Source organism: Hylobates moloch, unplaced genomic scaffold, assembly GCF_009828535.3.
Source record: "Hylobates moloch isolate HMO894 unplaced genomic scaffold, HMol_V3 SCAFFOLD_15, whole genome shotgun sequence".
NCBI lineage: Eukaryota > Metazoa > Chordata > Mammalia > Primates > Hylobatidae > Hylobates > Hylobates moloch.
In genome coordinates this window covers 63,850,890-63,878,260 of record NW_026652290.1, presented here as the reverse complement: position 1 = coordinate 63,878,260, position 27,371 = coordinate 63,850,890, and the positions used below count along the sequence as shown (strand labels likewise).

The following is a 27,371-nucleotide window of genomic DNA, read 5'->3' as shown; positions in this document are numbered from 1 at the left end:
TTCACTTAAGAATGTCCTTGGTAAGGCAGTAAAAATTACTAATTTTATTAAATCTTGACCATTGAGTATACATATCTTTACTGTGATGAAATGGAAAGTCCACTCCTACTGCACAGCAACACATGATTCTCTTGAGGAAAAGCACTTGTGGGATTGTTTTCAGTCCTGAGGTAAATTAGCTGCTCTTTTAAAAATTGAAAACCATTTTTACTTGAGAGAACAACTGACAGAGAAATAATGGTAATTCAGACTTAGGTGTTTGGCAGACATTTTCTTGAAAATGAGCTGCTCAGTTAAAGAAAGCTGAAAGCATTTGTCACCTGCTGTCAGTGACAAAATTCAAGGTTTCGAGTGAGAATTACAGTTTTGGAAAACTTACCTGCTTCCATGTGCTTGACAGAAGGCTTCTCAATACTTGACTTTTCTGATGAGATTGGTGGTCATATTAATGAATGTGATTTTTAAATATATTGTACAATGAAGTATTTCAACATTTGGAATATCTGTATAACTCATTGAGCCAACATTTTGCAAATGACCAATGCATTTTATTTTCAAAAAGTCATGCATGGGTGAAAGATTCATGCAAAGTGCAAGATAGAGAATTTTGTTGTTAACAGAGTCAGAAAAGTTCGCTGATACAGTTCAGATACATTGCAATTAACCTTTAAGAAACTACCATTTGTCAAGTTTGGTGTAGGCTACCCACAAATTGAATGCAGAAACAGATATGAGAATCCAGTTGTCTTCTGTTAAGTCAGACATTGAAGAGATTTGCAAAAAATATTAAACAGTGCTGCTCTTCACTCTATTTTTTTTTTTTTTTTTGAGACAGAGTCCACTCTTGTCACCCAGGCTGGAGTGCAATGGCGCGATCTCAGCTCACAGCAACCCCCGCCTCCCGGGTTCAAGCGATTCTCCTGCCTCAGCCTCCCGAGTAGCTGGGATTACAGGCGCATGCCACCACGCCCTGCTAATTTTTGTATTTTTAGTAGAGACAAGGTTTTGCCTTGTTTGTCAGGCTGGTCTCGAACTCCTGACCTCAGGTGATCTGCCCGCCTCAGCCTCCTGAAGTGCTGAGATAACAGGCGTGAGCCACAGCGCCCAGCCTAATATTTTTCATTTTAGAAAGGGTAGTTATTTTAGGCAGGGCATGGTGGCTCACACTGGTAGTCCCAGCACTTTGAGAGGCTGAGGTGGGTGGATCACTTGAGGCCAGGAGTTGGAGACCAGCCTGGCCAACATGGCAAAACCCCGTCTCTACTGAAAATACAAAAATTAGCCGGGCGTCGTGGCACGCACCTGTAATCCCAGCTACTTGGGAGGGTGAGGCATGAGAATTGCTTGAGCCCATGAGGCAGAGGCTGCAGTGAGCCTAAATTGCACCACCGCATTCCAGCCTGGGTGACAGAGTGAGACCGTTTCTAAAAAAAAAAAGAAAAGAAAACATAGTTATTTTAATAAAAATATGTTAACATGTAATAGGTTTTTTGTTCTTTGTAAATGAATTCATATTTTTTTATTTCCTCTATTTTAATTTCTAATGTGATAAATACTGGCAGATACAACCCACATAAAGAAAAACCCTTTAGGATTCTCAGTTTTTAAGATTGTAAAGGGGTCCTTAGATCAAAAGTTCAAGAGCCAGTGTTCTAAATGGTAGCATACTACTAGTATTACTAGTAGAATTACTGTAATAAGAATAATTACTGAGTAATATTTCAATGGGCATATACTTGTATGATCACATTTGTGGTTTAATAGTCTTTCTATGCACTAGAATTGCTATCTACAGTAGTATTAAAATAGAACTCTTATTGGAAAATCTATGCTGACAGTGTAAAAGTTTTTGAAAAAACGTAATAATTTATTGTATTCTTTTTTTTTTTTTTTTTTTTTTGATACGGAGTCTCACTCTGTCGCCCAGGCTGGAGTGCAGTGGCGCAATCTCAGCTGACTGCAAGCTCCGTCTCCCGGGTTCACGCCATTCTCCTGCCTCAGCCTCTCCGAGTAGCTGGGACTACAGGCGCCCGCCACCACGCCCGGCTAATTTTGTGTATTTTTAGTAGAGACAGGGTTTCATCGTGGTCTCGATCTCCTGACCTTGTGATCTGCCTGCCTCGGCCTCCCAAAGTGCTGGAATTACAAGCGTGAGCCACCGCGCCCAGCCTTTATTGTATTCTTTAGTGATCAGATTAATAGGAGAGGTTTCTAGTGGTCCTTAAATAAAAATTACAAGATTGCTAAATCAAAAATTTCAGCCAGAATCCAGAGATTCCAGACTAACCAACTATAATATGTATGTGTGAAATAAAAATCAAAACATGTAGAGAGAGAAAAAAAATTATTTGATTCACCATATTTATGTGTGTAGTAAAGATAAAAGAAATGCAGCAAGCCTGGCCAACATGGTGAAACCCTGTCCCTATTAAAAATTCAAAAAAAATTAGCCTAGTATGGTGATGTGTGCCTGTAGTCCCAGTTACTCAGGAGGCTGAGGCAGGAGAATCTCTTGAACCCGGGAGGCAGAGGTTGCAGTGAGCAGAGATTGCGGCACTGCACTCCAGCCTGGCAACAGAGCGAGATTCTGTCTCAATTAAAAAAAAAAAAAAAAAAAAGCCCGGCGCTCTGGCTCACACCTGTAATCCTAGCACATTGGGAGGCCGAGGTGGACGAATCACCTGAGGTCAGGAGGCAAGACTAGCCTGGCCAACATGTTGAAACTCCATCTCTACTAAAAGTACAAAAATAAGCCGGACGTGGTGGCAGGTGCCTGTAGTCCCAGCTACTCGGGAGTCTGAGGTAGGAGAATCGCTTGAAACCGGAAGCGGAGGTTGCAGTGAGCCAAGATCACGCCACTACACTCCAGTCTGGGCGAAGGAGTGAAACTTTGTCTCAAAAAAAAAAAAAAGAAAGAAAGAAATGCAGCAAAGCTAGTCATTCTGTTATCTTTGACCTTAAATCAGTGTTTATAAATGTAAACATTTACAAAAAAAAAAGTCTTTATTCTAACCAGGAAAACTACCAAAATGCTTAATTAAATTTCTAATAACCTGCCACTGGTTCCTAACTGGAATGGGGTACATTACCATTTCCTGAGGAGCTTTTTCACCAGCTTTTTCCTCCCTTCACCATTTGTGTTTAAGAGCCTTGACCGGGCATGGTGGCTCACACCTGTAATCCCAGCACTTTGGGAGGCCAAGGCGGGCGGATCACGAGGTCAAGAGATGGAGACCATCCTGGTCAACATGGTGAAACCCTGTCTCTACTAAAAATACAAAAATTAGCTGCGTGTGGTGGTGAACGCCTGTAGTCCTAGCTACTCGGAAGGCTAATGCAGGAAACTGTCATGAACCCGGGAGGCGGAGGTTGCGGTGAGCAGAGATTGCCCCACTGCACTCCAGCCTGGCAACAGAGTGAGACTCCATCTCAAAAAAAAAGAGCCTTGAATCTAGAGTTGTTATTTAGAGACAGATTGGGATTACTTATTTTAACCATTGTCTGCTTAGTCGTTTATTTAGAATTGTGTTAGTACTGTAATGATGCAAAACGCAGTTTTCTTTCCTTAAACATACCTCATGGGAGATGACAGTTTTGCTAAACTACAGCGTCAGGCGGCATCCCCCTTTCTCTCTGTATGCCTGAAAGCTCACTCATTATGCCTTTAGCAAGTAAGTTTAGGACTCTGCAGTAGTAAATTTTTTATCTTTCAGAATCTTTTAAAATTAAATATTTGTTCATAACAAGCATTGAACTCTTTTTAAAGTAGGTTTTCTAATAACAAGTGCTCTCATTAATCATTTAAAAAATTTTCTATTACTTGTATATGCAATGAATTATAGTCTCAATTATCTTTTTCCCTGATTTAATCAAGGAGAAGATTGCATATGTGATATCTTTAGCTGGAGTCTTTTTACTTTATGTGAATCTAGTGCCAGGGTAAATTTATTGTGCATTTTCTCCATACCCTAAGTTTTAACTTGAATTTTCTTTATTTTGTGTATCTAACCCATAAGCTATAATAAGGTTGTATTAAATTATTCTTATTCCAGTAATGTTCTCTTTTAAGGTGAGAAGGGGCCTGTTCAGAAGAGATTGGGGTACCCATCAAAAGGATAATCTAATTTCTTTTTTTTTTTTAGAGCCAGGAAATGTCATTTCAATTCTTATTTCTTCGGAGTTTTTAAAAATGGATTCACTAGTAAGTATTGACTTAAAAAAAATCAAAGTGCTTCTGTTCACTTATGCTTTCTTTTCCTTCAAGTATCTAGAAAATTCTGAGACACTTTATTAAAATTATTGTTAATTGAAAAAACAATTTAAAAAATTGTTAATTCAAGAATATAATTTCTTTTTTTTGAGACAGAGTCTTGCTCTGTCACCCAGGCTGGAGTGCAGTGGCATGATCTCAGCTCACTGCAACCTCTGCTTCTCCAGCTCAAGCAATCCTCCCACCTCAGCCTCCTGAGTAGCTGGGACTACAGGCGCATGCCACTACGTCCAGCTAATTTTTCTATTTTTTATAGAGACGGGGTTTTGCTTTGTTGCCTAGGCTGGTCTCGAACTCCTAATCTCAAGCAATCCACCTGCCTTGGCCTCCCAAAGTGCTGGAATTACAGGTGTGAGCCACCGCACCCAGCCAGAATACTCCTTTTTTATGTTAGCAAATGTAAAGTTGTTTATTTGACTCTTTGGGGTTTGTACTAGTCCCCTATATTCTTTTATTTTTAAAATTAAATGGAGATGGGGTGGGGTGGTGTTGCTATGTTACCCAGGCTGGTCTCAAACTCCTGGGCTCAAGTGATCCTCCTGCCTCGGCCACCCAAAGTGCTAGGATTATAGGTGTGAGCCACCATGCCTGGCCAACTCCCTGTATTCTTTCTACTCCTTAGCTCTTCCCCATTTAGCCCAGCTGATATCAGTTGCTTCAGGGAAGGGTTACAGAAAAAAAGCAGAGACTAAACGAGTTTTTGAGTTTTGAAATTTTTGAAACCTTTGAATTTTGAAATCTAAGCCCTAAAGGATAATTTTTATGCCATAAGCATAAATATTTGGAAGAATACATGATTATCCTCTCTTTACTTTTAAAGTAAATAAACATACCTCAGGTTGTAGAGAGAGGATGGAAGGAAGAGAGCAAACCCAACACAACTGAGAAAATTCTGAATTGACTGAAATTTTGTTTCTGCCACCCAGGGAAAAGGAAGCTTAAAGTTCTAACTAAGTTTAATTATAAGAAGTTACAGACCGGGTGCGGTGGCTCAGTCCTGTAATCCTAGCACTTGGGAGGCCAAGGCAGGCAGATCACGAGGTCAGGAGTTCAAGACCAGCCTAGCCAACATGGTGAAACCCTGTATCTGCTAAAAATACAAAAATTAGCCAGGCGTGGTGGCGGGCACCTGTAAGTCCAGCTACTAGGGATGCTGAGGCAGAAGAATCGCTCAAACCCAGGAGGCGGAGGTTGCAGTGAGCTGAGATCGTGCCACAGCACTCCAGCCTGGGTGACAGAGCAAGACTCCATCTCAGAAAAAAAAGAAGTTTACATATTCTGTACTCTTGAGTTTATAGACTAAGATTTATACCTGCCACAATTTTAGAAGATGCATTATTATTATTTGAAATATTCTAAAGAAGGTTGAAAATAATTTTTTAGGTATGTATATATGTTGTTACAAATTTGACCTGCTGGATTGCCTTTGGAACAGTATAGATTAAGTCAAATAGGCAAAACCCAGTTAGTGCCTAGCAATATATGGATTAGACTTTTAATGAATTTTATCTTTGAAAGGTATTGCTATGACACTGTCCTTCATGCTACTATTTTCAGCATTTATTTTCTTTTTTTATTTATTTATTTTTTATTTTTATTTTTATTTTTATTATACTTTAAGTTTTAGGGTACATGCGCACAATGTGCAGGTTAGTTACATATGTATACATGTACCATGTTGGTGTGCTGCACCCATTAACTCGTCATTTAACATTAGGTATAACTCCTAATTCAGCATTTATTTTCTATGATTTTTTAGGTTGAACAGTGTATTCAGTATTGCCACAAAAATATGAATGCCATAGTAGCTACCCCATGCAACATGAACTGTATTAATGCAAATCTTCTCACACGTATAGCTGATCTGTTCACACACAATGAAGTTGATGATTTAAAGGACAAAAAAGATAAGTGTAAAAGGTAATTTCAAAAATTTAATTTTAAACCTAATACTCCTGTTAAAAGAAATATATTTCTATTTCATGTGAGTGAAATATTCTTTTTTTTTTCTTTTTTCTTTGAGAAAGGTTCTCACTCTGTTGTTCAGGCTGAAGTGCAGTGGTGCAATCTTGGCTCACTGCAGCCTCAACGACTTCCTGAGCTCAAGTGATCCTCCCACCTCAGCCTCCCAAGTAGCTGGGACTACAGGAATGCACCACCATGCCCAGCTAAATTAAAAAAAAAAAAACAACCTTTTTGTAGAGACAGGGTCTCACTTTGTTGCCCAGTTTTTGAAATTAATTTTTACTCTCTCTTTTCATTTATAGTTAGCTTATTATTATTATTTTGATACGGTCTCGCTCTGTTGCCCAGGCTGGAGTGCAGTAGCAAGATACCAGCCACAACCTTCACCTTCAGGCTCAAGCAATCCTTCCACCTCAGCCTTCCAAGTAGCTGGAACCACAGGCACACGCCACCATGCGCAGCTTATTTTTGTATTTTTTGTAGAGATTGAGTTTGCCACGTTGCCCAGCCTGGTCTTGAACTCCTGGGCTCAAGCAATCCACCCGCCTCGGCCTCCCAAAGTGCTGGGATTACAGGTGTGAGCCACCATGCCTGGCCAAAATACTCTATTTTTAGAATATATTTTGAAATATATTTCTATTTTGTTTTAAATGAAGTAAGTAAAGTGAAGTGAAATGTATCCAGAGCCAATGGCTCAAGATAAAAATTAGTAGTTACTTTGTATAATGGCCATATGAACATATAGTGATAGTGAATTATGTTAAAAATTATGAAGATATTACTCAAGAGGCTGAGGTGGGATGATTGCTTGAGGCCAGGTGTTGAAAGCTGTAGGGCACTACTATTATCCCTGTGAATAGCCACTGCACTCCAGCCTGGGCAACATAGACCCATTTCTAAACAAATAAAAATTATTAAAACAGACCTTAGATAAAGGGAAAAGTGGTATGAAATGAGGTCAGCAGTGGTTATATCGTTTAGGGGTTGTTTAGGTCATAGCAAGGAGGATATACTTTAGGTGTGAATGGAAGCAGGGAAGTGACGTGATCTGATTTGTTTTTAAGAGACCATTTTTGGTTGCTATGTGGAGAATAGACATTAGGGATTTAAGAAGCAAGGAGACCTGTTAAGAGGCTGGTGTAGTAGTCTGTTGAGAAATGAAAGGGTTTGCACTAGGGTAGAAACAGCAGAGCTGGAAAGAAGTAGATGGACTCAGTTGTTGGATTTGACAGATTTATGAATGTAATGATGTGGGAAAAGAGAGAGGATTCCAGGATAATTATTAGGTTTTCAGTTTCAGTAACTAAGTGGATAGTAGTGCTATTAATGGAGAAAGGAAAGATTGGGAGGGGAAGGAATGGGGTAAGGGAAATGAAGAGATGGATTTAGTTCTTTTGGAGATTATTTAACATGCTTCTTGGACATTCAAGTGGGATGGCAAGTAGATACCTGGATATATTAGTCTGGAGTTTAGGTCAAAGGTCAGGACTTAAAATAGAAATTTAAGAGTAGATGAGATTTGAAACCATGGAGCTGGTTGAGACCATACTTTTTTTTTATGTCCTGTTCAATAAATCTTTGCCTCCCTAAAAGTGGTGAAGACATTGTCCTATGTTTTTCTGTTATTCATCTTGAATTAATTTTTTTGTGTGGTATGAGGTAGGGGTCAAGGTTCATTTTTTTTTCCCCCAAATAGATATCTAGTTGACACAATACCATACGTTGAAAAGACCATCCTTTCCCCCACTGAATTGCAGTGGTACATTTACTATATGTGAGGTCTGTTTCTGAATTGTCCTTTTTGTTCTGTTGATTTCTTTGTCTATCCTTGTATCAGTAGCACACTGTCACACTGTCTTTTTTTTTTTTTTTTTTTTTTGAGACAGAGTTTCACTCTTGTCACCCAGGCTGGAGTGCAATCATGAGATCTCGGCTCTCTGCAACCTCCGCCTCCCGGGTTCAAGCAATTCTCCTGCCTCAGCCTCCCAAGTAGCTGGGATTGTAGGCACCCACCACCACACCTAGCCGATTTTTGTATTTTTAGTAGAGACGGGGTTTCACCATGCTGGCCAGGCTGGTCTTGAACTCCTGACCTCAGGTGATCCGCCCACCTCGGCCTCCCAACGTGCTGAGATTACAGACGTGAGCCACCACACCCAGCCAACACACTGTCTTAATTTTGATAGCTTTATAATAATTTTTGGTATCTGGTAATTTAAATTCTCAAGTTTTGCCTGTCTTCAAGATTGTAGTGTTGTCTGTTAAGTTCTTGGCATTTCTATATAAATTTGATAGTCAGCTTACTCATTTTCTCTTTCTCACAAACACATAAACCTGCTAGAATTTGGGATTCATGTAATCTGTAGATCAATTTAGGAAGATTTAACCTTTTAATAATAGTGTGTCTTTCAGTCCATGAATATGGTATAACCTTCCATTAATTTGAATCCTCCTTAATTTATTTCACCAGTGTCTTGTAGTTTTCAATGTAGAGATATTTTTCCTTTTTATTTTATTTTTTGAGACAGGGTCTTGCTCACTCACCCAAGCTGGAGTGTAGTGGTACAGTCATGGCTTACTGCAGCCTCAAACTCCTGGGCTCAAGCATCCTCCCACCTTGATCTCCCAAAGTCTTGGAATTACAGGTGTGAGCCACCATACCCAACCTCTTTTTTAAATTAAATTTATTCCTAAAATAAATAAATAAATTTCTTTAATAAATTGTTGGTGCTATTGTAAATGCTACTGTATTTCATTTTTTAATTGTTAGCAAGATAGTATTGATAAAGGCTACCCAATATTTAGAGATTCAACAGAGAAGTAGCCAGTCAAGAGCCTGAGAAGGAGGAGCCAGTGAAGTAGAAAGAAAGGCAGAAGGAAAAAAGGTTTCCAAAGAAAGATAATGCTTAAGTAACCAAATGTGTGGAATGCTGCTATCACATAGAGTAAGATGGGGACAGAAATGTGACCAAGTGGATTTAGAAAACTTTTTTCCAGATGTTTTACTTTGAATAATTGCTGAAAAAATTAGCAGTAGCTATTAGGGATAGGTAGGCTCAAGAGAGGATTTTTTGTTTTTTAGGAAGGGAGATACAAGATTATGTTTATATGCTGATCAGAATGATCCATTAGGAATAAATTAATAATGCAGGGGATTATTCAAGAATTTAATCCTTCAGGGGAACAAGACAGAGAGGAATTATCCAAGAGCTAAATAACTGAAAACAGGAATGGAATTCTAAATCCAGATTTGGCTTTTAATAGTAGAAGACATTACACAAGGAAAGATGGAGACAGGTAGGATATACATTTAGAATTAAAGACATACTTAGAAGACTCAAGTTCAGTTATATTATGCATAATAATTAACGTTTATTGAATGCTTAACATTATATCTAGTACTCTTTAAAAACATCACTTAACCCTCATAAAACTTTATGAGATTAGACATACTAACCACACTTCATAGTTGAGAAAACAAGGTTCAAAGAGGTTAAGTAAGTTGCTAAAGATCACATACCTAGTTATTGGTAGACCTCGGTTGTTAAATTCTCAAAATCTTTAATGTTGCATATTCCAGTAACAAAGGACTAAAAAAGGCCAGGCAAGGTGACTGAAGCCTGTAATCTCAGCACTTCAGGAGGCCAAAGCAGGAGGATTACTTGAATGCCAGGAGTCTGAGGCCAGCCTGGGCAACATAGCCAGCCCCAATCTCTACAGATTTTTTTTTTTTTTTTAATTAGCTGAATGTGGTGGCACACAGTAGTCCTAGCTACTTGGGAGGCTGATGTGGGAGATCGCCTGAGCCCAGGAGTTTGAGGCCCAGGAGTCTGAGGTGCCACTGCACTCCAGCCTGGGTGATGGAGCAAGACCGTGTCTCTAAAAAAATAAAATAAGGCCGGGCGCAGTGGCTCACGCCTGTAATCCCAGTACTTTGGGAGGCTGAGGCGGGCGGATCATGAGGTCAAGAGATCGAGACCATCCTGGCCAACATGGTGAAACCCCATCTCTACTAAAAATACAAAAAATTTGCTGGGCATGGTGGTGCACGCCTGTAGTCCCAGCTACTCGGGGTGCTCAGGCAGGATAATTGCTTGAACCCGGAAGGCAGAGGTTGCAGTGAGCAGAGATCGCGCTGTTGAACTCCAGCCTGGGCGACAGAGTGGGACTCTGTCTCAAAAAAAGAAGTAAAAATAAAAAATAAAATTTAAAAATGACTAAAAGATAGCTATTTATCAATCTTATTTTTTATGGGAAAATAGATGATTGATCAAGCAGTTCTCATCAGAGCTGCTTAATTTTATTTACTTAGATAATAATGAACTGTTAAGTTTATTTACTTAGAACACTAAAAATGTATTACAAACTCCCAAGAGAGCCACTAAGGATTTATTAATCTTATTTTACAAATGCACAGATTGGTTTGTTTATTTTCATCACTGTAATGTAGAAAATTAATATTTTGGTCATTTGTTGTTAATAGCAAACTTTTTTGTAAGAAGATTGAAAGACTGTTTGATCCTGAGTACCTGAATCCAGATTCTCGGAGTAATGCAGCAACGTTGTATAGGTATGCTAACATGTTTTTTTCTTTGGTGTGCTTTATAATGCAGCTATATTCTTTAATTTACTACATTTACATTCTTCTTCCTGGATGTTTTTTGTATCTTCTTTGTTTATAGATGCTGTTTGTGTAAGAAACTTTTAACAAAAGAAACAGAAAGAAGAATTCCTTGCATTCCTGGAAAAATCAATGTGGATCGACATGGAAATATTGTCTATATTCACATAAGGTGTCGTGAAGATAAAATACATATATATATTTTTGTGTATATATATATATATAGAGAGAGAGAGAGAGTTGTTGTTGTTGTTGTTGTTTTGGAGACGGAGTCTTACTCTGTCACCCAGGCTGGTGTGCAATGGTATGGTCTTGGCTAACTGCAACCTCCACCTCCCAGGTTCAAGCGATTCTCCTGCCTCGGCCTCCCGAGTAGCTGGGACTACAGGCATGTGCCACCACACCCAGCTAGTTTTTGTATTTTTAGTAGAGATGGAGTTTCACTGTGTTGGCCAGGCTGGTCTCGAACTCCTGACCTCATGATTTGCCCACTTCGGCCTCCGAAAGTGCTGGGATTAACAGGTGTGAGCCACTGAGCCCAGCCCAGATTTTTTTTAAATGTGAATTTCTAGCATATTTATAAAAATATAACTGCTTTTATAAGGAATGGGATAACATCTTTTCTGCACGTGATCCAACTTTCATTTAGAAAAATACTTTCTAAACAAGGTAGTTGTTGGTACATTTTATTTACTGGGTAAATGTCATAATGTTTTAAACATTAAAATGATAAAAATTATTGTATATTAATCTTCAAAGGTATTCTGGTTAGTGCCTTTAAAATGCTCTTTTCACTAACAGATTTTAGTTACCTGTACAAATATTATATTGAATTTTACAAGAGAACCAAATTTACTTTCAGGTAAATTTTGGTGAGGAAAATTGTCTTTAGCGCTGGATTTTCTGTCATCTATTTGTTCTTCATACTTTGTCAATATTTCATTAATATGTAGGCCGGGCACGGTGGCTCACACCTGTAATCCCAGCACTTTGGGAGGCCAAGGCAGGTGGATCACCTGAGGTCAGGAGTTTGAGACCAGCCTGACCAACATGGTGAGACCCCGTCTCTACTACAAAAAACTAGTCGGGTATGGTGGCGAACGCCTGTAGTCTCAGCTACTTGGAAGGCTGAAGCAGGGGACTCGCTTGAACCCAGGAGGCAGAGGTTCCAGTGAGCCGAGATAGTGCCACTGCACTCCAGCCTGGCGACAGAGCAAGACTCCGTCTAAAATAAATAAATAAAATAAAAATGAGCCCGGCATGGTGGTGCACACCTGTAACCCAGCTACTTGGGAGGCCAAGGCAGGAGAATCACTTGAACCCGTTAGGCGGAGGTTGCAGTGAGCCGAGATCACACCATTGCACTCCAGCCTGGACAACAAGAGTGAAACTCTGTCTCAAAAAAATAAAATAAATAAATACATAATACATATTTCTCTTTATGTTCAAAACAAGTTCTTATTCTGAGTTGAGGGTGGATGTTGTAACTTGGTATAATGTCTCAGGAGGCAGACATCTCAAAATGTGTATTCTTTGACGTCCTTCATCCAGTATCATTCAGGCTGAAATGCAGTGGTGTGATCATAGCTCACTGTAGCCTTGAACTCCTGGGCTCAAGAGATCTTCTTGCCTGTATTCTCAGCATTTTGGGAGGCTGAGGTGAGAGGATTACTTGAGACCAGGAGTTTGAGACCAGTCTGGGCAACATAGCCAGACCCCATCTCTACAAAAAAATTAAAAATTAGCTGAGCATGGCAATCCTAGCTAGGAGTCTGAGGCAGGAGGATCGTTTGATCCCAGGAGTATGAGGTTGCAATGAGCTAGGAGCATGCCACTGAACTGAAGTCTGGACAACAGAGCAAAACAAAGTTATAAAAAAGTATATACATACATAAAAGTTGTTAGTGGTTAAAAAAATAGGATGTTCACTAAAACATTAATTGTGGTGTTACCTTTCAGTGATAGTATTACAGATGATTTTAATTTTCTTTTTGTTGTTCTTTTTTCTATATTACAAATTTATAGCACACACTGTTATGAAAGAAACCCTATGAATGTTAAATTTCATATATATTTTATATATATATACCTATTAGTAGTATGTGAAAAAAGTAATTGATACTAACTTCAACATCCATTTTTGTTGTTTTATTCAAAGTATTTTCCTACATGTCAGCAATTGATGTATACCTTTTTTTTTTTATTTTAGAGACAGTCTTTGTTGCTCAGACTGGAATGCAGTGGTGCAATCATAGCTCACAGTCTCTCTCTGTTGCTGAGGCTGGAATGCAGTGATGGAATGCAGTGGTGCGATCATAGCTCGCTGCAGCCTTGAACTCCTGGACTTTCAAGCAATCCTCCCACATCAGCCTCCTGAGCTAGGACCATTGGGTGTGCACCACCACACCTGGCAACCTGGCAATTGTGTATGTGTGTGTGGGCACAGGGTTTCAGAGTGTGTGTGTGTGTGTGTGTGTGTGTGTGTGTGTAGGCACAGGGTTTCACTGTGTTGCCAAGGCTGGTCTTCAACTCCTGGCCTCAGGCCTCAAGCGATCCTCCCACTTCAGCCTCTCAAAGCGCTAGGATTACAGGTGTGAGCCATCATTCCTGGCAGATGTATACATTTAAAAAAATTGTTTTAAAATTACTTTTTTTTTTTTTTTGGGTTGGAGTCTCACTGTGTCACCCAGGCTGAAGTGCAATGGCATAATCTTGGATCACTGCAACCTCCACCTCCTGGGTTCAAGCAATTCTTCTGCCTCAGACTCAGCCTCCCGAGTAAGCCTCTCTGGCCTAAAATTACTTTTAAGACAAATGTGCCTGTGTAATTTGTAATAACATCATGACATTTTATTTTTGATTTAAGCACAAAACCAGCAAAATTAGAAAAGATTGAAATAAAGGCTTAAAAGAATCAGGCCTATAATCCCAGCAGTTTGGGAGGCTGAGTCAGGAGGACTGCTTAAGGGCAGGAGTTTAAGACCAGCCTGGGCAACATAGTGAGGCCCCTTTCTCTACAAAAATTGTTTTATATTAGCCAAGTGTAGGTTTGGCACGATGGCTCATGCCTATAATCCTAGCACTTTGGGAGGCTGAGGTGGATGGATCACCTGAGGTCAAGAGTTCGGGAAAAGCCTGGCCAATGTGGTAAAAGCCCGTCTCTACTAAAAATACAAAAATTAGCCAGGCATAGTGGCATGCACCTGTAATTCCAGCTACTCAGGAGGCTGAGGCAGGAGAATTGCTTGAACCCGGCAGGGCAGAGGTTGCAGTGAGCCAAGATTGTGCCACTTCACTCCAGCCTGGGCAAAAGAGTGAAACTCCGTCTAAAAAAAAAAAAAAATTAGCCAGGTGTGATGACACATACCTGTAATCCCAGGTACTCAGGAGGCTGAAGTGAGAGGATCACCTGAACCAAGGAGTTTGACATTGCAATAAGCTATGATGATTGCACCACTGCACTCCAGGCTGGGTAACAGAGTATGACCCTGTCTCAAAAACGAAACAAAAACAAAAAAAAAACAAACTTGAGTTGCATATGACCATAGCAAATATGGTTTTGATCCTTTGCTATTTTTTAACTTTATATTATTTAATCTAAACTATATTACCAAGACCTGATTGTATATTCTGTATTGCTCAATTACTAAAAGATATTTGAAAATAGTGTAAAATACTAATACATTAATGAAATGTTATTAGTGACATAAAGTCCTAATACATTAATGATTCTAATGTTTAGAATCACCAGTAACTAATAACAACTTGTCGTATAACATATGCAATTAGAATAAAGCTTCCATTTAACATTTGCCTGATTCCCAACTGTTGGCCTGTTCAAACTATATTTAATTTGTAATCCTTTATCTAGCTTTGCAGAATAATTTGGTATTCAAATCATTCATATCTTTTCCTGTTGTCCACCAAATATACAAACCCTGTCTCTACTAAAAACACAAAATTAGCCGGGTGTGGTGGCACACGCCTATAATCCCAGCTACTTGGGAAGCCAAGGCAGGAGAATTGCTTGCATCCTGGAGGTGGTGGTTACAGTGAGCCAAGATCATGCCATTGCACTCCAGCCTGGGCAACAAGAGTGAAACTCCATCTCAAAAAAGATAATAATTAAATAAATAAATAAAATAAATTGTTTATATCACTTGCTTGTAAAATTGAGGCTCTTTCCCCAGAGATAAGACATGGGATGTTCATGAATATTTGAATAGTCTTTTCGAAGAATTAAAATCTTGGAGAGATGTATACTGGCGATTGTGGGGAACAATCAATTGGCTGACTTGTTCAAGATGTTATCAGGTAAGATTTTTTTTTTAATATCCTGCTCTGCAAATATTGAGAGCAAGATTATTTTGATATCTGCTGTTTAATTAATATGTTTAAACGTGTTTGGACAATATCCAACATCTTTTTAAAGAAACTAGTGGCAGCTGGGCATGGTGGCTCGTGCCTGTAATCCCAGCACATTTAGAGGCTGAGGCAGGCAGATCGTTTTAGCCCAGGAGTTCAATACCAGCCTGGGCAACATAGTGAGACTCCATCTCTTAAAAAAATAAAACTAGGCCCGGTACGGTGGCTCATGCCTCTAATCCCAGCACTTTGGGAGGCCGAGGTGGGCAGATGATGAGGTCAGGACATGAAGACCATCCTATCTAACACAGTGAAACCCCATCTCTAGTAAAAATACGAAAAATTACCCGGGCGTGGTGGCACACGCCTGTAATCCCAGCTATTTGGGAGGCTGAGGCAGGAGAATCACTTGAACCCGGGAGGCAGAGGTTGCAGTGCACTGAGATCGTGCCACTGCACTCCAGCCTGGGTGACAGAGCAAGACTCCATCTCAAAAATAAAATAAAACAAAACTAGTGGCAAAAGCAATGGTGCTGTTAAACATTTTTTGCATCTGGCTTCATTTCTCTTGACATTTTTTCTTCTTTCTCTTTTTTTATTTCCATTCCTGAAACAATCAAAGACTTGTTGAATTTTTAGACAAGTAACAGGTTTTGGCCGGGTGCAGTGGCTCACGCCTGTAATCCCAGCACTTTGGGAGGTTGAGGCAGGTGGATCACCTGAGGTCAGGAATTCGAGACCAGCCTGACCAACACAGAGGAACCCCATCTCTACTAAAAAATACAAAATTAGCCAGGCGTGGTGGCGCATGCCTATAATCCCAGCTACTCGGGGCTGAAGTGGGAGAATCACTTGAACCTGGGAGGCAGAGGTTGCAGTGAGCTGAGATTGCGCCATTGTACTCCAGTCTGGGCAAGGAGGGAAACTCCGTCTCAAAAAAAAAAAAAAAAAAGTCACTGGTTTTAAGTGATCAAATCCAGTTTTTCAATGAAAACAATTATTAAAAAATCTTTATTGCCTTCACTTGCTTCCAGCCAAACTATTTTTTCTGTTGTTCTGTACATTTCTATAGAAATTCAGAAGCACCTTTACAGATAGGATGCTATTGATATGTGCCTTTGTTGTTATAACAATTTTGTTCCCAAAAAGTTTTTGTTTTTTAATTAATGTTTATAATAAAAGCATAAGAAAACTTGCTATTTGTAGGAACCTATAATAAACCCTTTTGTGGAATAAATAGGTTTTTCTAAGTCACAGTCATTCCTAATTAATCTTATGTATAAATGCAGAGTTTTCGACATACAATTTCTTTTGAATCCCTAAAGTTTTCCTCTCCCCAGTAGTTTTCCTCTGTCACTTGCGTAATGATTTTCAATAGAGAGAAGGAAGAACAGCTTGTCAAAATCTTCAGATTGGGATTTTAAACTGTTTAAGGTCTCACTCAATGGGTTCTGTGTTCCCACAATTTTAAAAAGGTTTGTTGAAGTATTAGATACAGTAAAATGCATCCTTTTTGTGAGCTTCGACAGTGCGTACAATTGTATAACTACCTCCACAATTAAAGCATGTAACACTTCCATCACCCTAAAAGAAATTTCTTTGTGCCCCTCTTTAGTCAATTCATTCCCCCACCCTAGGCTCTGGTAACCACTGGTCTGTTTTCTCTATATATAGTTTTGCCTTTTCCAGAATGTCGTATAAATAGGATCATATAGCATTTAACTTTTTGAATCTAGCTTCCTTCACTTCGAAAAATGAATGTAAAATCTATCCATGTTGTTTCATAAATTAGTTTGTTCTTTTTTATGGCTAAGTAGTAGTCTGTTGTATGACTATATCACAGTATGTTCAGACATTCACCAGTTGGAGGATGTTTGTAGTGTTCTAGTGTGGGGCCATTATGAAGAAAGCTGCTAAAAACAATACAGGTTTTCCTGTGAACATAGGTTTTTATTTCTCTTGGATGTATTTATTTCTCTTCTTTTTTTTTTTTTTGAGATGGAGTTTCACTCTTGTTGCCCAAGCTGGAGTGCACTGGCGCCATCTTGGCTCACTGCAACCTCCACCTCCCAGGTTCAACAGGTTCAAGCGATTCTCCTGTCTCAGCCTCCCGAGTAGCTGGGATTACTGGCGTACACCACAACACCCGGCTAATTTTTTGTATTTTTAGTAGAAATGGGGTTTCACCAGGTTAGCCAGGCTGGTCTCGAACTCCTGACCTCAGGTGATCCGCCTGCCTCGGCCTCCCAAAGTGCTGGGATTATAGGCCTGAGCCACTGTGCCCGGCCTCTCTTCTTTCTTACTACCTAGGAGTAGGACTGCTGGTTTGTGTGGTAGTTTAACACCTGCCGTGCCTAATATTTTTCCAAAGTCCCAGAACCATTTTGCATTTCTACCAGCTACATATGAGACTTCTAGTTGCCCCCCATCTCAGTAGCAATTGATATAGTCAGGTTTGGGTTTTTTGTTAATCTAATAGGTATGTAAAGGTCCTCCTCACAGTCAGAGTGTCACTTATAATCAAGGATATCAGGCTTCTAAAATCTGACTTGTTCAACATGTCAGAATGCAGAGACTGAGAGAGATTATTTTCCTCTCCTTTACAGCAAATTGAATATTGATTGATGATATTGAATATTTATTATAGAACTCATAAACTCATAGAATAGTTTGTATGCAGAATATTGTATATGAGAATGTGCACCTTATAGTTTTTATAGGTTCTCAAATTTTTAAAATTAAAAACCATTATGTGAACATCATAATTGAAACTAACAACCAAAAATTTTGAATTATAGGCAACTAAAAATTCTGAATTATAGATTATTCTTTAATGTATTTATGTTAAAGATCATTGCTTATCAAATAGCAACTTCAGTACATCATAATATAAATAGAAAAAAAGATCAGTGCTTAGATTGTTAGTGTTGTGTTTTTATTTGTATTATTTTACTAACTTGTTTTTGTTTTTAACCTGTTCTCACTCAGAGTCCCTCACCTCCCCTGACAGGACCCTATTCAGGGTTTCCCCTTCTTAAAGTCTCCCCCAGTGAGGAACTCTCAACAAGGGCCCACTCCTGGTGCAGTGCTATAGCTTTTAATCCCACCTCAGAGTCCCCTGCAAAAAGAAACAAGTGATCAGAGTACCAGTCAGGGTACCTCCCAAAAGCCCAGCGATCTCCCCTCCATCCAGTCCAAGGTATCACTTTTTCACCTTTTCTGGTCCTTTCCCCAACAGCTATTAATGGTATTACCCATTCAGGTCTTTCTTCACCCCAGGCCTTGTGGGACCACCCTTAATCATCCAGTGGTACTGCCCCCTCTTAGGATACACCACCACCGCTCACACAGGATCTCCACCCAGAAACAATGACATCTGGGGTCTTTCTCCGGTCCCCTGGCATGGTATTTCTTACAAACTTTCTACCTCCCACTGGCTAATGGAATTGCCCTCCCAATGGCTCCCGCAACCATGACACAAAAGCCCAACACCCACTTCCTTCCTTTCCAGATAAAATGGTTTTACCTTCTCAAGATCTCCTGCCTTCAAAGCCCAACATTATCATCACCCACCAATGATGCCCCCTGCACAGCCCCAAAAGTCTTGTCCCCTCTAGATCTGAGTAAGATATCACCTACTCAAGGATGCTCTCCCTAGCCCACAAGGCTAACAATCCAACCTTCAGAGCCCCATAGTATCTCTGAATCCAATAATTTTACCACTCAGAGCCTCAGTTTCCCTTTTCCAAACCAACTCCTGGGACTCCAAACAACTCCCAACCAACCTTTTCTCAGAACTGGTGGCACAACCTCTGTCTACCCGCCAGGCCCCAGCTGCCTAGCCCAGTGGTCTTTCCCATCGCAAGCAGCACCTGTGTCCACTGAAACTCCTTAGACAGCGCTTGCACCGTGTTCTTTTTTTCTTTTTCTTTTTTCCTGAGATGGGATCTTGCTACATTGCCCAGGCTGGCCTCGAATTCCTAGGTTTAAGCAGTCCTTCTGCCTCAGCCTCCCTAGTAGCTAGAGTGACAGGTGTGTACCATCGCACCTGGTCCTATTTTACCAACTTATAAACAATTGAAACCTGATGTTTAATTTGATGATTAAACCTTGATAAGCTTTTGTCAAAGTTTTCAAAGCCAGTGATTCAAAGTTATGTCATAATTTTTATTAATACTGATGCTAAATATTTACCTTAAAAATGTATCAAGGGGCCAGGCGTGGTGGCTCACACCTGTAATCCCAGCACTTTGGGAGGCCGAGGCAGGCTGATCACCTGAGGTCAGAAGTTCAAGACCAGTCTGACCAACATGGCGAAACCCTGTCTCTACTTAAAATAGAAAAACTAGCCGGGTGTGGTTGTGCGTGCCTGTAATCCCAGCTATTTGGGAAGCTGAGGCAGGAGAATCGCTTGAATCTGGGAGGCGGAGGTAGCAGTGAGGCAAGATGGCACCACTTCACTCCAGCCTGGGCAACAGAGTGAGATTCCATCTCAAAAAAAAAAGCATCAAGGAATAACCAAATGAAGCAAAATTTTATTTTTCTTTGGAAAACATTTGAGGTGATTGGCCAGTTGTAAAATTGAATGTATATCAAGATCAGTTTAATTCATCTGAATTTTGCTTAAGGTGATTTCATTTTTTGCTGTCTAATAGCTTTATTCAAGTAGAATTACACGCCATAAAATTTACTCATTTTATTTTTTTATTTTTATTAAGTTAGGTTGTGTTCAGAATTTACTCTTTTTAAGTCTGCAATTCACTTTTTTTTTTGTAAATTTAGAGTTGTACAGTCATCACCATCATCCAATTTTAGCACATTTCCATCACCTCAAAAAGATCCCTCATGCCCGTTTGCTGCTATTCCACATTATAACCTTCCACCCCTGGCAACCACTAATCTACTTTGTGTCTATATAGATTGGCTTTTTCTGCATATTTCATATAAATGGAACATATAATATTTGGTCTTAAGTATTTTTGAAATTTATAATTTTGTTGTGGAAACAGTAGTTGATTTTATCTATTTCTTTATCAGGCCTTTCTCTGTATTGAATTTTCACATTGTCAATACCACTCAGAAACAGTGGTTTATCCTACTGCAGCAAGTTCGTTGAATACTGTTGGCACTGGAATTTATCCCTGCTGTAACCAAAAGGTTCTTCGATTTGATCCTACTCAGCTTACAAAGGTGAATTTTGAATATTGCCCTTTGTAGCTACAGTTTTTAAAGTATAAGAGTAATACATTGATGTATAAAAGATTTCAAACAATACATAAATATAGTAAGAAGCAGTTCCTCTGTATAACACTCCCCCATTTTCCATCTCTTCTTAGAGATAATCACTGTTAATGGTTTCCTTTTAGACCTTCTTTTGTACCTTTCAGGCACAAATTATATATTTTTTTTTGTTTTTTGGAGGTTTTTGTGTTTTTTTTTTTGTTGAGATGGGGTCTCGCTCTGTCGCCCAGGGTGGAGTGCAGTGGTGCCGTCTCGGCTCACTCCAGCCTCTGCCTCCCAGGCTCAAACAATCCTCCCACCTCAGCCTGCTGAGTAGCTGGGACTACAGGCACACGCCATCATACCCAGTAATTTTTTGTATTTTTGTTAGAGACAGGGTTTCACCAAGTTGCCCAGGCTGGTCTCGAACTCATGAGCTGAAGCGATCTGCCTGCTTTGGCCTCCCAGAGTGCCGGGATTACAGGTGTGAGCTGCCACACCCAGCCTTATATATGGTTTTTTATATTGGAAACAAGATCATACTAATAATATTCTGTAATTTGCCTTTTTTACTCAACAACATAACTAGGGTATCTTTCTGTGCCATTTTATTTAACTGCTGTGTAATATTCCAAGCTATGTATATATCACAATTTAACCATTCTCCTATTAATGAACATGTAGGTTGTTTCTAGACTGATGGTATTACTGTGTTGCAGTGAATATCCTTGCACATATATATTGGTGCAATGTGAGTATTGCTGTAGCTTAGATTCTCTGATCACAAACACTTTTGAAAATGTTATATAATTAAATGTCATGTGTGAATGAAGGAACCTAAAGCTCTTTATCATCATCCATACAAAAAATATTTATAAAGCACCAAAGATGTGCCATACACTATGCAAGGCAGAGGATAGCATGTAAAATTGGATCATTTGTGCCTTTATGGAACTTACAGCTGAGGCAGTAATAACAAAAGGGAAAAAAGCACCCAAAGAAATGTTTGAAGACATATACAGGGCCATAAATGTCTATAATAGGCTGGTATGATTCAGCCATAGATGTCAAGGAAATCCTCAAAGGAGTTGGCATTAGGTTGAGATCTGAAGGATTCGTAGGAGTATATAAGGTGAAGAGGAAAGGAAAGAGCATTGTAGTCAGAACAGCAAGGTCAGAAGGAACATAGTGAGTAAAAGAGACTGAAAGAGCCTGAGGCTGTGTAGAAAACATGCATAGTTCAAGACAAGGCTGGAGAGGTAGGTAGGTGTCAATCCATGCAGGAGCAGGACCTCATAAGCCATGTTCAAGTTTTTCTTTTATCTCCATTTTGAAAATATCAGTGGCAGTGTGGAAAATGCACACTTGACGGGTAGTCAGTGGAATCACCTACAAAAGGAACTTATCATAGAAAGAGATGATCTTAGCTTGGACCAGAGCAGTGAAGATGAAGAGAAGTGGATGAATTTAATATTTAAGAGATAAAACAAATTACCTGACAGATTGTATTACAGAGGGAGAGGGGGAAGGATGACTCAGTTTCTTGTTGGTGCTACTGGATAGCTGGTGGTGCCATTCACTGAAGAGGAAGCAGCAGACAGAAATCAGGTTTCGAGGGAGACTCGTGAGTTCTGTTTTGGACATTTTGAGTTTGAGATGCTTTCTGAGATAACCAGGCAGAGGCCGTTGGATATATGAGTTTGGGAGCTCAGAGAAGTGGCTAGGCTGGAGATAATAACTCATAAGTTTTCTTGCAATAGATGATAGTTAAAGCCAGCAGGTATAGGTGAGCGTATGAAGAGCAGAGGGAAACTACAGCTATGGCTGGATGAAGCAGCATGAGCCTGCAAAGGAGAATGGTCAGGGGCAGCCAGAATAATGGGAGGAAAATTGAGAATGTTGCCATGAAAGTTGTGGGAGTAATATTAAAGAGTGGACTGTGGTGCCTAATACTGCTAAGAGGTCAAATAAAATAATGGAAGAACTGTGTCCTTTGGCCTTAGTGACAGGGAATTCATAGGTGTGAAGAGCTGTTTTGGTGGAGTGCTAGATCCAGAAGCCAGGTTTGTATGGGCTGAGAAGTGAGTGAGAGATTAACAAATGGGAACAGTATAAATGACATCTCTTTTGGGAAATTTCAGAAAGAGAGGAGATAGATTAGTAATTTAGGTTATGAATATTTGTTTAGTGTTTTGGGGGTTGCTTTTTGTTTGTTTGTTTGAGAAAGAGTCTCGCTGTTGCCCAGGGTGGAATGCAATGGCACAATCTCAGCTCACTGCAACCTCTGCCTCCCGGGCTCAAGCGATTCTCCACCTCAGCCTCCCAAGTAGCTGGGATTACAGGCACGTGCCACCATGCCTGGCTAATTTTTGTATTTTTAGTAGAGATGGAGTCTCACCATATTGGCCAGGCTGGTCTCGAACTCCTGACCTCAAATGACCTGCCCATCTGGGTCTCCCAAACTGCTGGAATACAGGCATGAGCCACCGTGCCTGGCCTTGTTTCTGTTTTGATACCAGAGAACGTTTTAAAAGTCAGTGGGAAGGATCCACTTGAGAAGGAGAGGTTGATGGTATAAGGTGAGAAGACAGGGTAGGGTGGGATCTTAAGCGTATTTAGTGGTATTAATTTTGACAAGAGGGAAGACAGCTCCTCTATTATAACAGGAGAGAAGGGTAGAATGGTTTTAGATATTAGTAAAATTGTGTTTTTGTCATTTAGATGATAACTTAATTCCAATCCAATGCTTTTTCTGTTCTCTAAAAAGTAGATTAAGCCATCCACTAAGAATAAGGGGGAAGATGGAAGGTTCCAAGGTTTGAGGGAAGTATGGAAGGTTTGAAATAGTATTTTGAAAAACAGGAGAGTGAATTTTCTAGAGAAAATGTATACTGCCGGGAAGTTTGAGAGCTCACTGGAGATTGGCAGTCATAAGTTCACAATATAATTCAACATGCCTGTTTATATCACTCTCTCTAGTAACCCTTGTCTACATGAGTACAGGCAGGGAGAAAATGGGTAGTTGAGTTTATCTAGAGTTAGGATTTTGCCAGATGGGGATGATGAAATTTAGGGGCAAGGAATTTGGGATATTGGCGTGAATGTTACCAAATGATGGGTCATGGAATTTTAACTGCATTAGTTTTCTTATATTTGCAATCAGTCACCAACTTTGATTACTTAGAAGTTTTATTGGTGAGGTAATAGATTACTTACATAACATTCATACTTAAAGTTTTAGTTATACATTTTACATACAAAGATACTTAAATTGGGCATGAGACGTTAAGCAAAATTAGATTAGCTTTGCCAGACCCAAGATATTTCGTTAATTCATCATTGCTATTATGTTTTTTTCAGTAACATGATTTTTCAGTCTTTACAGTTCTTTCTAACCACATTAAATTCTAACCACATTAATTTCTAACCACATTAATTTCTACATTAATTTGTAACCACAAATTTACATTTGTGGTTAGTTTGTTGCCATTTTAGCTATCACATTTCCACACTGTTTCAAGCAAAATATATTTCTTTGTAGGCATCTTTAAAAGAATATATTGGCTGGGCGCTGTGGCTCACGCCTGTAATCCCAGCACTTTGGGAGGCCGAGGCGGGCGGATCACGAGGTCAGGGGATTGAAACCATCCTGGCTGACACGGTGAAACGCCTTCTCTACTAAAAGTATAAAAAATTAGCTGGGCTTCGTGGCGGGCACCTATAGTTCCAGCTACTCGGGAGGCTGAGGCAGGAGAATGGTGTGAACCTGGGAGGTGGAGCTTACAGTGAGCAAGATCACTGCACTCCAGCCTGGGCAACAGAGCGAGACTCCATCTGAAGAAAAAAAAATTATATATATTAATAGGCCAGGCACAGTGGCTCACGCCTGTAATCCCAGCACTTTGGGAGACTGAGATGGGCGGATCACCTGAGGTCAGGAGTTCAAGACCAGCCTGGCCAACATGGCGAAAACACTGTCTCTACAAAAATTAGCTGGGCATGGTGGTGGGCACCTGTAATCCCAGCTACTCGGGAGGCCGAGGCAGGAGAATCGCTTGAATCCAGGAGGCAGAGGTTGCAGTGAGCCAAGACCATTGCACTCCAGCCTGGGCGACAGAGCAAGACTCCATCTCAAAAAAACCAAAATATATATATATAATGAATCTTTTGTCGATATATATGTTGCTCATATCCCAACTGGGCATGGTGGCTCAGTAATCCCAGCACTTTGGGAGGCCGAGGTGGTCAGATCACGAGGTCAAGAGATTGAGACCACCCTGACCAACATGGTGAAACCCCGGCTCTACTAAAAATACAAAAATTAGCTGGGCGTGGTGGTGTGCACTTTTAGTCCCAGCTACTTGGGAGGCTGAGGCAGGAGAATTGCTTGAACCTGGGAGGCAGAGATTGCAGTGACCCGCAATCGTACCACTGCACTCCAGCCTAGCAACAGAGCAAGACTGTGTCTCAAAAAAAAGAAAAAAAATTGGAGAAAGACAACAGGCACTTCAGACAAAAAAACAGTTGTCCTGTAAACATGAAAAGGACAGCCTCATTTGTAACTGGAGAAATACAAATTAAAGCCAGAATGAATACCAACACACATTTACCAGAATGACTAAATTTTTTTTTTTTTTTTTTTTTGAGGTGGAGTCTTGCTCTTGCTCTGTTGCCCAGGCCGGAGTGTAGCCGCACCATGTTGGCTCACTGCAACCTCTGCCTCCTGGGCTCAAGCAGTTCTCATGCCTCAGCCTCCTGAGTAGCTGGATTACAGGTGTGTGCCACCATGCCTGGCTAAATTTTTGTATTTTTATCAGAGACGGGGTTTCACCATGTTGGCCAGGCTGGTCTCGAACTCTTAGCCTCAAGTGATCTGCTTGCCTCAGCCTCCCAAAGTGCTGTGATTACAGGCATGAGCCACCACACCCAGCCAGAATGACTAAAATTTAAATGTCTGACCAAGTGTTAGCAAGGATGTGGAGTAACAGGAATCCTCATATACTGCTGATGGTAATATAATTTGGTACACATGAGCACTTGTGTACCGGGAAACAGATAAAAGAATGTTCATAGCAATATTATTTTTAGTAGCCCCAAACTAGAAACAACCCATCTATCAGTGGTAGAAGAGTAAATAAATGGTGTCTGTTCATGCAGTGAAACACTATACATTAAAGCAAATGTTATTATTACATGAAATAATATCGTTGAATCATAAAAACCTAATTTTTCTTTTTTTTTTTTTTTTTTTTTTTGAGGCAGGGTTTCACTCTATCGCCCAAGCTGGAATGCAGTGGCCTGATCATGACTAAAGGCAATCTCGACCTCCCTGAGCTGAAGTGATCCTCCCACCTCAGCTTCCTGAGGTAGCTGGGACTGGAGGCATGCACCACCACACCCAGCTAATTTTTTTCTACTCTTTTAGAGACAGGGTTTTGCCGTGTTGCCCAGGCTGTTCTCAATCTCCTGGGCTCAAGCAATCCACACACCTCGGCCTCCCAAAGTGCTGGGATTATAGACTTGAGCCACCTCACCCAGTAGAAACATAATGTCAAACAAAACAAGTGAGACAAAACTAAACTATAGTGTTTAGGAATGCATCCTTAAGTGGCAGAGGGATAAAGAAAAGCAAGGAGGGTAGAGGTTACCTGTTGGGAGGAGGGAAACCATTATGATCAGAATTGGGCCTGTGGGGACTCCTGGAGTGCTGGCAATGTTCTAATTCTTAATGTGGATTGTGATTATATGGGTATTCTTGGGTATTTGTTAAGCCATACAGTTACGATTGAATCTCTTTTCTGTATGAGGAATGTTTTTCTTGAGAAAAAGTTGTAAAATATGTATATGACAATATGACTCGGCAAAGAAAAGAAAAATAGTGATCTTTAAAGGAGTGTTCTGTAACAAACTAACCTCTAATTTATTGTCTCTTATGTGACAGGGCTGTAAAGTGAGGGACCACATGGTTACACTTCGTGATCAAGGTGAAGGCGGAGATTTGCCGTCCTGTCCCACTGCTAGAATGTTGGACGATTTGCACAAGTACAGAGATGTCATTGTTGTGCCTTTTTCAAAAGATACAGTTAGGTGAGGGGTGGAAAAACCCAACACTGTATTATAGCTTTATTCAGCGGTTCCCATTTCAGAATCCCTTATCCCCAAATCAGTAACGTCAGTCCTCAAGTAGTTTTCATTATTTCAGAAAACTTAACTGAAATTATATGTTAGTTACAATAAGAGCAGACAGATATTCATTTGATAGACAGAACACTTAAAAATACTGGAGGTGGCCAGGTGTGGTGGCTCACGCCTGTAATCGCAGCACTTTGGGAGGCCAAGGCGGGCAGATCACGAGGTCAGGAGATCGAGAGCATCCTGGCTAACACGGTGAAACCCCGTCTCTACTAAAAATACAAAAAATTGGCGGGGCGTGGTGGTGGGCACCTGGAGTCCCAGCTACTTGGGAGGCTGAGGCAGGAGAATGGCGTGAACCCGGGAGGCAGAGCTGGCAGTGAGCCGAGATTGTGCCACTGCACTCCATCCTGGGTGACAGAGCAAAAAAAAAGGAAAAGAGCCCTTGGTGATTACAAAGGTTAAGACCTTAAATCCAATTTGTGGTGGTGACGAGTGAGGGTTCCCAAGTTGCTTGAGGCCCTCTCAACCAATTGATTGTGTCAATTAATGCATGATTGATACAACTAGAAAAAAATGCTGATGGTTGAGTTCATCTCTCCATGAGTATGAACTCCTCGAATTCAGTAATTTCTGAAGTCACGTTCCTCATTTTGCAATGGCAGCAGGTTGTAAGGTTAGAGGCTGGAGGACTCTTTAAAAGAGGCTGTTCTTAGCCAGGCACAGTGGCTCATGCCTTTAATCCCAGCACTTTGGGAGGCCAAGGCAGGCAGATCACTTGAGGTCAGGAGTTTGAGA

The 27,371-nt window shown here is 40.3% G+C and overlaps 1 protein-coding gene across 7 annotated transcripts in view; it reads left to right on the top strand.

The window, feature by feature from the left end:
- The window catches only part of SANBR (SANT and BTB domain regulator of CSR), a 74,931-nt gene that overhangs the window by 11,931 nt on the left and 35,629 nt on the right, over positions 1 to 27,371 (top strand). For 6 of the 7 annotated variants that reach the window (XR_009210023.1, XR_004252236.2, XR_004252237.2 and 3 more), the window contains 7 exons: positions 4,143 to 4,201; positions 6,030 to 6,190; positions 10,719 to 10,805; positions 10,918 to 11,028; positions 15,047 to 15,170; positions 20,259 to 20,411; positions 26,383 to 26,528. Coding sequence is in view for 4 of the 7 variants with exons in the window: in XM_032177179.2 (XP_032033070.1) it covers positions 4,143 to 4,201; positions 6,030 to 6,190; positions 10,719 to 10,805; positions 10,918 to 11,028; positions 15,047 to 15,170; positions 20,259 to 20,411; positions 26,383 to 26,528 (841 nt within the window). In the remaining 3 variants the exon portion in view is untranslated. The remainder of the gene's footprint in view (positions 1 to 4,142; positions 4,202 to 6,029; positions 6,191 to 10,718; positions 10,806 to 10,917; positions 11,029 to 15,046; positions 15,171 to 20,258; positions 20,412 to 26,382; positions 26,529 to 27,371) is intronic. The other variant, XM_032177182.2, reaches the window with a different exon arrangement.